This window comes from Ammospiza nelsoni, chromosome 7, assembly GCF_027579445.1.
Source record: "Ammospiza nelsoni isolate bAmmNel1 chromosome 7, bAmmNel1.pri, whole genome shotgun sequence".
Lineage (NCBI taxonomy): Eukaryota > Metazoa > Chordata > Aves > Passeriformes > Passerellidae > Ammospiza > Ammospiza nelsoni.
In genome coordinates this window covers 17374903-17388804 of record NC_080639.1, presented here as the reverse complement: position 1 = coordinate 17388804, position 13902 = coordinate 17374903, and the positions used below count along the sequence as shown (strand labels likewise).

General features: G+C 40.4%; 1 protein-coding gene across 1 annotated transcript in view; it reads right to left on the bottom strand.

The window, feature by feature from the left end:
* Nucleotides 1–13902, bottom strand: part of TTN (titin) — a 238152-nt gene that overhangs the window by 11748 nt on the left and 212502 nt on the right. The window contains exons 287-308 of the mRNA XM_059476507.1: nucleotides 13554–13853; nucleotides 13153–13455; nucleotides 12687–12992; nucleotides 10807–12573; nucleotides 10415–10711; nucleotides 9562–9849; nucleotides 9169–9468; nucleotides 7022–9088; nucleotides 6630–6932; nucleotides 6242–6547; nucleotides 5863–6153; nucleotides 5449–5748; nucleotides 5039–5344; nucleotides 4554–4859; nucleotides 4174–4455; nucleotides 3363–3956; nucleotides 2974–3261; nucleotides 2548–2847; nucleotides 1797–2099; nucleotides 1215–1517; nucleotides 511–1095; nucleotides 68–373 (exon numbers count right to left, since the gene is read on the bottom strand). Of these exons, the coding sequence (XP_059332490.1) occupies nucleotides 68–373; nucleotides 511–1095; nucleotides 1215–1517; nucleotides 1797–2099; nucleotides 2548–2847; nucleotides 2974–3261; nucleotides 3363–3956; nucleotides 4174–4455; nucleotides 4554–4859; nucleotides 5039–5344; nucleotides 5449–5748; nucleotides 5863–6153; nucleotides 6242–6547; nucleotides 6630–6932; nucleotides 7022–9088; nucleotides 9169–9468; nucleotides 9562–9849; nucleotides 10415–10711; nucleotides 10807–12573; nucleotides 12687–12992; nucleotides 13153–13455; nucleotides 13554–13853 (10401 nt within the window). The remainder of the gene's footprint in view (nucleotides 1–67; nucleotides 374–510; nucleotides 1096–1214; nucleotides 1518–1796; nucleotides 2100–2547; nucleotides 2848–2973; nucleotides 3262–3362; nucleotides 3957–4173; nucleotides 4456–4553; nucleotides 4860–5038; nucleotides 5345–5448; nucleotides 5749–5862; nucleotides 6154–6241; nucleotides 6548–6629; nucleotides 6933–7021; nucleotides 9089–9168; nucleotides 9469–9561; nucleotides 9850–10414; nucleotides 10712–10806; nucleotides 12574–12686; nucleotides 12993–13152; nucleotides 13456–13553; nucleotides 13854–13902) is intronic.

Genomic DNA, 13902 nt, shown 5'->3' with positions numbered 1-13902 from the left:
ATCAGTTTTTCTCAAAATGTCATTAAGCTGCTCCTCAAAAGATCTGTTAATGCAATCATTATCTTACCAAATGGATCTTTGCATACAACTGGTTCAGAAGCAGGACTTGCTTCACTTTCACCAATGTCATTTTGAGCAATGACACGGAATTGATATTCAGCATCTGGAACAAGTCCTGTGACTGTGTACATTGTAGTGGTAATCTGTGTCTTATTATGCCGGACCCATTTTTCTGTAGACGTCTCTTTCCGTTCAATATAGTAGCCAGTTACACGAGAACCACCATCATCTTTAGGTCTGGACCAGGACAAGTTGACAGAACTCTTTGTAACATCAAGGACTTCAGGTGGGTTGTTTGGAGGCTCTGGCGGATCTGTTAAAAATGGTAATAATAACAATAAAAAAAATATCAGTGACACAGCATTAATATTTCTGCATATATTGTCGCACTTTTAGATCATAATGTAGTAATTAATTTCTCTTTTTTTTTGAATTGAAAAGAAAACTTACTTAGAGGTGTCTTTGGTACTGCTGGTTCTTCAGATTTGAGAGATTTGCTAATACCAAAATGGTTTTCAGCAGAAACACGGAAGTGATATTCCACATTTTCTTTGAGTCCTTTCACCACTAGTGATGTCCCTTTCACTCTAGAGTCAACAGTGTACCAGGCAGTCTTTGGTACTTCTCTTCTCTCAACAATATAACCCAGGATATCTGCACCACCATCATCTGTAGGAGGTCTCCAGCTCACTCTGACAGAACGAGCTTGTATATCATCATACTCAAGTGGTCCTTCTGGTGGATTTGGAATGCCAATCACTCTGACTTTAATGTACACAGCTTTTTTGCCGCACTTGTTTTCCAGTACCAAATCATAGGTGCCCGAATCTTCTCTTTCTGCATCTTTGATCACAAGTTCTGTGTGAGTCTCAGAAGTCGCAATCATGGCCCTCTTGCTGATGTCCTGTCCTTCTTTTGTCCATTTGCATACTGGGATGGGCTTACCCTTAATGGGTATTGTAAGCCTGATTACTCCTCCTTGTCTCACCATGAGACCTTCTTGGTATTTTTCATCAAGTTCATAGTCAGGATATTCTGCAAACAAAAATAACATGTCATGCTATGTCCTTCTACAGATGATATCATACCTGCTTTAGGCAAAAAAAAATTTTTAGGACAGCTTTCAACAATAGCTAAGGCTTGAAATGTCTTACCAAGCATTTCTGTAATTTTGACTGTTCCTGGCACTTCAGCAGGTTCTCCTGGCCCGCCAGCATTACAGGCTAGCACTCGGAATCTGTACTCTGCACCTTGAGGAAGATGTGTCAAGGTGTATTCCCGAATCTTGGTTGGTGTAGTATTGCATTTGGTCCATTCAAATTGATCAACCTTCTGCATCTCAATTAAGTAGCCAGTAACTTTAGAACCACCTTCATCTTCTGGAGGACTCCAAGCCAGGGAGACAGATGTTCTTGTAGTATCAGTGACTCTTGGATTCTGAGGTTTACCTGGAGGAGCTGGAAGAGAAGGTCAGATAGGCATGTGGGATTTGTTTCTAAGAATATTCAAAAACTGAAATAAATGCTAACTTTCAACTTACAATCTCTAATAAGTCTATAGTGAATTTTAAAAGGAAGACTTTGAATGAAAGATTTTCACTAATATTTTCTTTGTTCTCTCCAGTCAGAATCTCATTTGTTAGTACACCCAGAAAATTTTCCAAATTAGAATTAATTCTACCATAATGCCATTCCCTTCTACCGTCATGTGTTTAATATTTGTAGGAAATTACTTACCAATTGGATCTCTGGCAACAGCAGACTTGGAAGGACGACTGGGTTTCCCAGTGCCTCTGGCATTGATTGCTGTGACCCGGTGTTCATATTCCAATCCTTCAACCAACCCAGTGGAACGGTAACGAGTCATGGTGACTGGAACTTTATTTGCACGGATCCATCTATCTGCTCTAACTTCTTTGCGTTCCACAATATAACCAGTAATCTGTGAGTCACCGTCATCTTCTGGAGGATACCAAGTCAATGTCATGCCATCTCGAGAGATATCAAACACTTCTGGAGTGCCAGGAGGACCAGGAATACCTGTAAAAACATGACATGGAATTAGTGAAGAAAGTGTCAGACGACTTTATATACCAGTATGATGTGGCATATTGTGAATAACAATGTAATATCAATGTCTTATCAAACTTTTATTAGTAGGTACTGAAGTAATTTACAAATCAGGTAAAACTTATTGTTTTGTAATGGGGTAGAGAACTTTTTCAAGACTGATGGTAGACCTGAGCAGAAAATCCAAGTTTACCATCCATATTCTGTGCAGTACATCTATAATAGCTATATAGATTTATGGATGGAATATTTTCCTCTGGAAAATAACACGATTACTGTGCATTGTAATGTACAATTTTATCTGGCAAAAGGAAGTAGCAACATCTAGAAAATTCTATTATATCTGTGGATATATAAGCCAATTTAAATATATATTTTTAATTTTAAAGATAGACATTGAATAAAAATTAAGACTTACGGATTCTGCTCTTGCATTCTATAATTTCAGACTGCAGGTAAGATCCAATTCCAAAGCGGTTTGTAGCAGCTACACGGAACACATATTCTGCACCTTCAACAAGTCTGGTGAACTTAAATGTTGTCCTGGTTACTGATTCTGAAACTGGCAGCCATCCAGGACGGTGAGCATCACGCTGTTCTACCACATAACCACTAAGGGCAGCTCCACCATCCAGCTCAGGAGGCTCCCATGAGATGGTCACATAATTTGCATCAATTTCATCAATTCTGATAGGTCCAATAGGAGGTCCAGGCTTGTCTAGGGAAAAAAAGTGAAAAAAAGAAAAGAGAAGCTTACAAAACAGGTGCAAAAAACCAATCATATTTCTCATGTAAAAGTTTGAATGGAGGAAGGTTATGGACAATTATTTTGATGAACTCTTACCAAGGATTATAACCTTTACTGCATCAGTAACTGCCCCAGTTGTGTTCTTCAGTTCAAGTGTATACTCCCCTGTGTCATGTATGGTGGTCTCACGCACAGTTAGTTTGGCCATTTTGGCAGAAGTCTCCATTTTGATGCGTTCTGATTCCTTTAGTTTAGAACCAGCAAAGAACCAAGATGCAGTTGGAGGTGGTCGTCCTTCAATTGGAATGGCTAATTCAATGGGCTTGCCAGCAGGTACATGGATTGTCTTCTGAGGTATTCCACTGAAGTCAATTGTTGGTAGAACTAAGGAAACCAAATAATTGATATTTTAAATACCTGTTTTGTACCTATCACATTCTTTTGGTGTAAGCCTGACCCTATTGTTTTCAACAGTAGATACCTACCTTTTCGGTCTTGAACTGTCACTGCTGTGACGATCTCACGTGGTTCTGACACGCCCTTCTGATTCTGTGCTCTGACCCTGAACAAGTACTGTTCACCTTCATTGAGAGAGATAATGGTATGCTCGAAGACAGTAGGCTTCAATGTCACTACCTTCAACCATCTTTCTGTTCCAGCTTTGCTGGCCTCGATGACATAGCCAGTCAATCTGCTGCCACCATCATGCAGTGGCTTCTCCCAGGCAAGTGTAACAGTTGATTTAGTGGTGTCAATCACTTCAAGTTTTTGTGGTACCATGGGGACATCAGATACCAGTACTGCATCAGATGTTTCACAGCCTTCACCAATGCCGTAAATATTTTCTGGTAGTACTCTGAAATAATACAAAGCTCCTTCCAGAAGTCCAGCAACTCTGTAAAATGTCTTGCTGCATTTGGTAGTGACTGTCTTGTAAGCTCTCATGGAAGCTTCACGTTTCTCAATTATGTAATTGTTGACTGGGGCTCCACCATCAATGACTGGAATGTCCCAAGTAAGTGTCACAGAATCTTTTGATACTTCCTTAACTCTCACTGCAGATGGTGGACCAGGTGTGTCTAAAACAAACAAGCAAACAAGATTTTTTTTCCCCCTTTTTGGATCCTTTCATTTTACAGTCAATGATTACTTCTGCATAAAACAAAAATGCTGGGATTTGATTTATAAACTACCACAGCTCCAGAAATTATGTATTTGGAAATGAATGACACTTATTTCTGAGCAATGAGCATGCAGAGTACTGTAATGCTCATATACAACTGTAGCAGTACTTACCATACACTTTCACAGAAATAGTTGCAGATTTTTTTCCTGATTGATTTTCAGCCTCAATGATGTATTTTCCAGCATCATACCGATTAACTTTATCCACAATAAGCAGAGTGTAGCTGTCTGTAGTATCAATAATGCCTCGACTCACAAGGTCAACACCCTGCTTGCTCCATGTGATTACAGGAGCAGGTCTGCCAGATACAGAGACCATTAGGCGCAGGGAACCACCAGCTCTGACTGTAACTGTCTTCTTCAGATCATCAGCAAGCTCAAGTTCAGGTGTTTCTGATGAAAGATATAAGAAATATGGAATTAGTTAATCTTATAAAAGTCCTAAAGGAAAATATAGGTTCCTTAAAATATATATTAGGTTTTCAAATTACCTATTCTTTCCACAGGTTCTATTTCTGCTGATGATTCACTAAATTCACTCATACCATTCACGTTTGTTGCAGCAACTCGGAATTGGTATTTCTGGTTTGTTTTAAGACCAGTCACGGTGAACTCAGCATTCCTCAGAGTGGCGGCTGTATGTGCTCGATACCACTGTTCACTACCTTCTTCTTTCATTTCAAGAACATAGCCTAAGAGGTCAGCACCACCATCATATGTGGGCTTTGACCATGCTAAACTGATGCTGTGCATTGTAGTATCCACAACTCTTGGAACTGAAGGTGATGCAGGAGTGTCTTTGAAAAAAAACAAAATGCATTTAATATGAACTGTAACTGTTTTTAAGTTATTCCAATACTATATAGTTCAGTGAGTTTATGTGTGGTTATGGGTTTCTTAGTTAAAGTGTCAATGTGAGTTAATGCTCCATTATTAAAAATAAACATGAAAACATGTTTTAAATATAGAAACTTACATGATGGTTCTTTACATAACATGTATTGTGAAGCTTCGCTAGGTTCACTGTTTCCAGCAGCATTCACTGCAGTGACACGGAACTGGTACTGGCCCCCTTCCATGAGACCAGTGACTTTCAGTCTGGTGTCATAAATGGTATAATCTCTATTCACTCGTGTCCAGCGCAGACTCTTCCTTTCTCGTTTGTCCACAAGATAGTCCTTAATCTCACTGCCACCATCCGATTCTGGTTTCGACCACTGAATAATGATATGCTCCTTGCCAACAGTCACTTCTTCAGGAGCACCAGGCTGTGTTGGAATAGCTATTTTATAAAGGTGAGAAAAAAAAAAGATTGTTCAACATATTGTTTATCCATGAGAATTATTCAACAAATTCTGATGCAGAATGGAAGGTAGTAACACTCACTGAAAGCATTCCTGGCAATCACAGTTTCTGATTCAAGTGGAACACCTGGTCCATATTTGTTGACAGCTCTCACACGGAAAATGTATTCATTATTTTTAATAAGTTTTGTTACCACAGTTGATAAAGTCTGGCATTCAGCCTCAACAATAACCCAGTGAAGTCTGCTGGTTTCACGCCTTTCTATGATGTAGTGAGTGATTTCTGCACCTCCATCTTCCTCAGGAATGTTCCATGCCAGAGTACATTTCTCTTCTGTTACTCTGCTAACTGTGATTTTGCCTGCACATGGACCTGGTGAATCTGTGTAGGAATCAAAACAAATACTGTCATTAGTGGCTAAGGAAAAGCTTCTCATTTAAAAGAATGCTGATTTTTTTCAGTATACTAAGTATTAATACTAATCGGGATACATACCAAGCACTTTGACAACAACAGAAATTTGTTTCATCCCACTGGCATTTTTAACTGTCAGGGTATATTTTCCACTATCACTTCTGTCACAGAACTTGATAATTGCAATAGCTCGTTTGCTGGTATATTGCAGAGATATCTTTTCACATAGCTCCAGTTCCCTGTCACCTTTGGACCAGAAGACTTTTGGTTCTGGTTTTCCACCAACGGCTGCATCAAGAACAAGATCTGATCCAGCCCTAATGCTCAGAACTTCTCCCTGCAGTCTGGCATCAAGTTCAGCCTTTGGTGGTGCTGGAAAAAGAGATTTGGAAAAAAATTACATGACAGTACTAAAAATAGAACATCATGTTTCTAAATGTTCCAAGTAAATATTCCTTACTGTATTCATCTTTGCAAATAACAGCACCAGTTGATTCAGATCCTTTGCTAATCACACCAGCAGCATTCTTTGCTAGTACACGGAATTCATAGGCTTCATCTTCACTAAGAGCTGTCACAGTAAAAAAGTTTTCTGAGACAATGGTATAATTGCATTTCAGCCAACGTCCATCACCAGATTCGTTATATGGTTTGCGCTCAACAATATATCCGATTATTTTGCTTCCACCATCATAAAGTGGAGGTGACCAGCTCAGCGACACTGTGGATCTGGTGACATCTGTTACTTCTGGTCTTCCTGGTGGATCTGGAGAAATAAAGCAGAAAAAATGAGAAATGCAATCCTATTTTAGCTTAAGTAACAACATAACTCTAAAAGTAATACTTACCAACTGGATTTTGAGCCACTACAGGTCTGGAAGCTTCACTAGCTTTGCTAACACCTGCAGCATTTAGAGCATAGGTTCTGAATTGATATTCTAGGCCTTCCACCAACCCTGTGACTTTATAGTTGCAGTCACAGCATGGTACTTTGTTCTCCTTCACCCAAAGGATGGTGTTGCGCTCCTTCTTTTCCACCCAATATCCAATGACTTTGCTGCCGCCATCATGGTAGGGTTCCTCCCAGCGAATGGCCATGGCACTTGCAGACACAGAATAGACTTCTGGCCTTGAGGGTGGGCTTGGTGGGACTAGACATGAAAAAGGTGGGGAAGAAAATATTAGTAACTCTAAATACCTTAGTCAGAAGAAAAGAACAAATTAGAAGTGTTTCACTTACCAAATGGATGCTCAGCAACTACTGTTTTTGATTCAACTGGCTTGCTGACACCAAATCTATTTTCTGAGCTCACTCGGAAACTGTACTCTTGATATTTTGTGAGATGACTGACTTTGATCTGTGTGCGTTTCACACTGGAATTCACCAGCTGCCATGCTGTTGTGCCAGATTCACGTTTCTCTACAATGTAGTTTGTAATGTCACTGCCACCATCGTCTTCAGGTTCTTTCCAGGTCAACACACAGGACTCAGCAGATACAGACGATATTTCAATTGGGCCAGTGACAGGACCTGGCCTTCCTATGACTACCACTGTGACAGTAAACGTTTTCACACCAGCAGTGTTCTCAAGTGTAAGGTAGTATTTACCAGAGTCACCTCTCATACTGTCTTTTACAGTCAGCGTGGTTCGGTCTTTTGTTGTCTTGATGGTCACTCTTTCAGTTTCCTTCAGCCTCATCTCCTCAAGTTTCCAAGTCACTTTTGGAGCTGGGCGCCCACTGATTGGTATATCAATAGTAAAGGTGCTTCCAGCCTTGCATGTTATAAGCTGTCTGCTTATGTCGCTGAGATCTGCTGTTGGTTCAATCTGTGGCTCCTTAACAATAACAGAAGAGAAAGCTTCTCTTGGCTCACTGTAGCCAGCATCATTCTTTGCCTTCACCCGGAACTCATATTCTGTGTTCTCCACAAGGCCTTCAACGGTGAAAGTAAGTTGCTTGGTTTGTCCAGCTCCAGTCCAGGAGTCAGATCCTTTTTGTCTCATTTCAAGAAGGTATCCAGTAATACGGCTACCACCATCATGATCAGGTTTAAGCCAAGCTAAAACTACAGAAGATTTGGTTGTATCAACAATATCTAGTCTCTTAGGTGGAGCAGGTTCTTCTGTGGCCACAACTGGTTCTGTTAATTCACAGGGTTCACCTACACCATATTCATTTTCTGCTGATACTCGGTAGTAATATGGCATACCTTCTGCTAGATCTGTGACCTTAAAGATTTGCCGAGTGCATTTTGAACTCACTACTTGCCAGCTACGACGACTTGCTTCACGTTTTTCCACAACATAGTGGTGGATACGAGAACCTCCGTCCAGAACAGGAGCATCCCACATTAAAGTAATAGATGTTCGAGTCACATCTTTAAAGGTAATAGGACCTGGTGGACCAGGTGTGTCCAAAACCTTGACAGTAAATGTAATAGACTTGCTTCCACTGTTGTTTTCCACAGTAAAGACATACTTGCCAGCATCATTTCTATTGCATTCCTCTACAGTCAAAGTGCTGAATGAATCAGTTGTTTGAATGTCAGCACGCAAACTAAGATTAGCATCTGCTTTGGACCACACCGCAGTAGGAACTGGCCTTCCAGAGAAGGCAATAAACAGACGAATGCTTGCACCTGCTCTTACAATATGAGTCTGCTTGAAGTTTGCATCAATGTCAAGTTCAGGTGCAGAAAGCCTGTCCACAGTTTGGACTGAAGCAGGAACTTCGCAACTTTCTCCTCTGCCAGCACCATTGACAGCACTAACTCTGAATTTATAGTGTTCTCCTGCCTCCAAATCAACAACAGTATATTTAGTAGCAATAACAGTCTCTGCATTGACTTTCTGCCATGCTTCAAGATCAGCCTTGCACATCTCAATGATGTACCCAATTATTTCCATGCCTCCATCAAAAACTGGCTTTGTCCACTCTAAGCTTACACTAGTTTTTGATGTGTCTGTCACCTTGACAACATTAGGAGCACTTGGTGGGCTGACTGGTTCTCTGCATTTAATCAGCTTCGAAACGTCGCTTGGAGGTCCAACCCCTGCAGCGTTTTCAGCCATGACATGGAACTCATACTCATTGCCTTCAATAAGGCCAGTTACTCTGTATCTGTTCTCAGTAATGGGCCTCTTGCTGGATACTTTAACCCAGCGCATGCTCTTCTTTTCTCTCCTTTCAAGAATGTACTCATTTATCTCGCTTCCACCATCTGACTCTGGTCTTGCCCATGTGAGTGTGATACTGTCTCCTGTTACATGGGTAGGCTCTGGAGTTCCTGGTGCATCAGGGAGAGCTAAAAACAAAGAAAAATGTCATTAGAAGGACAAGATGGTAATTCCATGGGTATTTGTGCAGAAGGAGGTGGAAACTTACTGTAAGGTATTTGTGCAATAACTGGATCAGACTCCAATGGTCTGCCAACTCCAAATTTGTTCACTGCAGAGACACGGAACTGATACTCATTGCCCTTAATTAATTTAAGTGCTGTATAGCTGCAAGCTTCACATTTATCTTCAACTAATGCCCAAGCAATCCTGCTGGTTTCACGTTTTTCAATTATGTAGTGAGAAATAGAAGCACAGCCATCATTAGCTGGAGGCTCCCACCATAATGTGACTTTTTCTCCAGTGATGTTTGTGAATCGTATTGGTCCACCAACTTTTCCTGGTGTGTCTGCAATATCAAAGGTTCAGAGTTATAATTTGCTGGCACTTAGAAAAAAATACTATTTTTAAAAAAGCATGCTGAAAGTGCTTGGTGCGGTACCTTGTACTCTGATGGTAATATCTTCTCGTTTAGTGCCTGATGCATTTTTGGCTTCTACTGTGTACACTCCACGATGTTCCCGGACAGCATCTCTAATGAAGATTGTACTATGTCCAATAGCTGTAGTTATTTCTATACTCATCATTTTATCAATCTCTTTACCATCCTTAAACCATGTCACTTTAGGTACTGGACGTCCTCTGATTAGAGCTTTAAGTCTAATGCTCTCTCCAGCTTTAACAGTAAGGCCTTCGAAGTGTTCAGCACCAAATTCAATTGTTGGAGCAACTAAAAAAGGAAAATATAAATCAACTTCCATATAGCTAAATACTTTTATGGTACTCTCCTAAATGTACTAATTATAAAAGTCTGTGAAATATAAAATTATTTCCCTTACAGAATGTCATTCTCCAAATAGCAGTTATTATATGAATGATAAATTTATTTTTCCTGTAACTATCCATAAGTGCATCATATATATATATGCACATATATGAAGGTGAAAGGTATGGTTAATATGTGATGTTAATATGCCAAGTGACTTGAGGCACATTTTAATTTTGAAATTATTCTGTGCATCGGAGTATTACAGTCTGTGCCTTTCCAATTTTGCTGCTGCTGCTTATCCAAGAGCAATGTAGAGTGCTATGCTTTTCAGCAATTGATTATGTATGTCTGCCAGATTTGGATCTTTAATTTAGACCCTCCCACCCTGGAGTATGAACATAAGTGTTCTGAATTGATTGTGAGGACCTCAGTCACAAGTTCTTTGCCCCTTGACTTCCCACTTCCCATCAGTACAGCCAGAAGCTATCTGGCTTCAATACCCAAGCATATCAAAAATAATTCTTACCATTTTCATCTCTGGTCATGATATAGCCTGAAGACTGTGAAGGTGGGCTGATGGTACCAACAGCATTTCTTGCGAGCACTCTGAATTCATATCGGTCACCTGGACTGAGCCCCGTGACTGTGTACTGGCACTCACTGACATCAGTAAAGTTACACCTGAGCCAACGGTCTGCACTTCCTTGCCGCTTCTCAATGCTGTAAGCCACAATCTTACTGCCTCCGTCACGCAGAGGGGGGTTCCATTTCAGGGTGATGGTTTCCCTAGTGACATCAATGTAATCAGGAGTACCAGGTGGGTCTGAAAGGAAAATAATGAAGATTTATTTTTATTACTGCTCACAATAATCTACAAGAACAGAATTTTCTTGGATGAGTGATTAGTTATTCACTTACCCACTGGAGAGACTGCCAAAGTATATTTGCTTGGCTCACTAGCTCGGCTTAGACCTGCAGCGTTTTCAGCATATACTTGGAACTGGTAATCCAGGCCCTCAAGCAGTCCAGTAATCCTGTATTCTCTGTTAGATATTAATGCAACATTAACCTTCTGCCACAAAATACTGTTTCTTTCCTTCTTTTCAACATGGTATCCCATAATCTCCGAACCGCCATCATAAACGGGAGCGTCCCAAGAAATGCTCATTCCATCAGCAGTTACGTTGTATACAACAGGCTTGCCTGGGGCACCTGGTGGTTTAAATTGGTGCTTTGCCACAACATCCGCTGATACAAGAGGTGGGCTCACTCCGTATCTGTTTTCTGCACGAACTCTAAACTGATATTCAGTATCTTTAACAAGGTTTGGTACTTTGAAGGTTGTTCTTGCAGCACTTGAACACACCAGCTTCCAATTCATTTGTGATGTTTCTCTCTTCTCAATACTGTAGCCAGTAATTTCTCCTCCCCCGTCATCATCAGGAGCCTCCCATGACAAAACTACACTATCTGCTTTGATTTCATCTATTCTTAAAGGTGCTTTTGGCTTAGATGGAGGACCAAGAGTGATTACAGTGATTGTGAATGACTTTCTGCAGACTACATTATCAAGAATTAAAGTATATTTGCCACCATGCTCCTTTTTCACATTCTTGATACTTAAACTTATCTTGTTTTCAGTTTTCTTGAAACGAAGATGTTCTGTTTCTTTAAGAGGGAGGTTGTCCTTGAGCCAGCTCATTGATGGATTAGGTTTACCTTTATAGGGCAATTCAACGTGCAGATTATGTCCAATTCTTACTGCAATCTGACCTCCAGGAATATCAGAAAGGTCAGCCTCAGGTGTTATAATAAGTTCTTTCACAGTAATGGGTCCAACAGTAACAGAGTCACTCATGCCTTTTTCGTTTTTAGCAAAGACTCTGAATTCCATGACAGAGAGCTCTTTAAGTTTGTCAGCTACAAATTCACAGCTCTTGCTTGTGCCTGCATATGTCCATTCTTTCTCTTCCTGAAGTTTCTTTTCAATAACATAGTCTGATATAATGCTACCACCATCATAGTCAGGTTTGCTCCACTGCAATTTAACAGAACTCTTTGTAGAGTCTTTCATGGCTAGGTCTTTTACAGGTCCAGGTACGTCGGCAGCTTTCACTGGTTCAGTTGTCTCACAGGGTTCACCTAGACCAATTTCATTTTCAGCAAGAACACGGAAAAAGAATGCAGTCTTTTCTGACAGGTTAGTCAGTTTAAAGGTGGTATGAGAACATTTTGTTGTAACAGTTGACCAGGCCCTCTTTGTAGCATCTCTTCTTTCAACAACATAATTTGTTATTTCAGAACCACCATTGATGAGAGGTGGCTCCCAGACCAGTGTAACTGTGCCACGAGAAACATGCTTGAGCTGCAGCTTCTGGCATGCAGAAGGTGTGTCAAGTACTTTTACATTCACAAATGATGATTTTGCTTCTCCAACTCCATTTTCAATTGTAAGAACATATTTTCCTGTATCATTTCGTGTAACTTGAGGAATAACAAGTAGTGTAGATGATTCTGTGTTTTGGATGATATATCTTTCATCAGTACCAAGATTCTTGTCCCCCTTTCTCCATGTGACTGTTGGTGGAGGTCTTCCCTTGAATGGAATCGTTATTTCCACATCTTCACCTGCTTTAGCAACAATAGATGTCCGAAGAGCAACATCCAGATCAATCTCTGGTGCCACTGTGGAAATAAATAAAAAATTAATAATGCATACTTGGAATGTAAAATAAGAAATGGTTTTAAAAAAACCCCAAACACACAGGAAAATGATAAATCACAAAGAAATACAGTACCAAGAATATCTTTAGCTTGAATGGGTTCCATCATTTCAATAGGCTCTCCTTGTCCAGCACAATTCATAGCAGATACACGGAAATAGTAATTAACACTTGGCTGAAGGTGGGATACAACATATTCAGTTGTTCTCACTTCTCCCTTGGTACTGACTACAGTCCATTCTTGCTCTTCACCTTCCCTCTTCTCCACCACATAGTGGGTAATTGGACTTCCTCCATCATAGGCAGGTTTAATCCAGCCAAGGGTAACAGATGTCTTGGTTGTGTCCACAACTTTCAGCTTTGTTGGTGTGCCTGGCTTATCTGTAAATGATAGTTTATGGGGAAAAAAAACACCAATCAGAATCCCATTAATTGTAAGAGGAAGAAAAATCTGCCCTCAATTAGTTGCTATAATCCCAGCCTAACTACTAATTTTCCATTGCTTTCTAACCTATTGGAAGAAATGCACATTGAATCTTACCAACAGGATCTGCAGCTTTGTAGAAGTCAGAAGCCTCAGAGAAGGGACCTGGTCCAGCTGCATTGACGGCACAAACTCGGAAATGATATTCGCTATTTTCAGTCAGACCTGTTACTTTCTGTCTGGTGTCCCGAATGGTTTCTTTAGAGACCTTGAACCAACTCAGACTCTTCTTGTCACGTTTCTCCAGAAAATATCCTGATATTTCACTGCCTCCATCAACAGTGGGCCTACTCCAGACAACAGTCATGGAATTCTTGGTTATCTTCGTAACTTCTGGTGTACTAGGTGGTCCAGGTGTGACTGAATAAAAAATCATATGTCAGTAAATCAGAGCTACTTACAAACAGTACACAAAACAATTCAGTTGCATAAGTTATTTTATAGAATTTATTTCTCACCAAATGAATTTTTGGCTATAACGGGCTCAGATTCCAGTGGATCACCAATTCCAAACTTGTTCACACCACGGACACGGAACACATACTCATTTCCTTTGATGAGTTTTGTTGTAGTTATGATGCATCCCTCCAGTTTTTCAGAAATTAAAGACCATACAACCCGACTTGTTTCCCGCTTTTCAACAACGTAGTGTGTTATAGGTGCACCGCCATCATCTGCTGGTGGGTCCCACATTATTGTAATCTTTTCAGCAGTGACTGTCTTAAACTGTATAGGTCCACCTGGGGGTCCTGGCTTGTCTGTGAAGCAGAAGAAAGATGATGTTAAGTATTCACTGCTGAATTATTG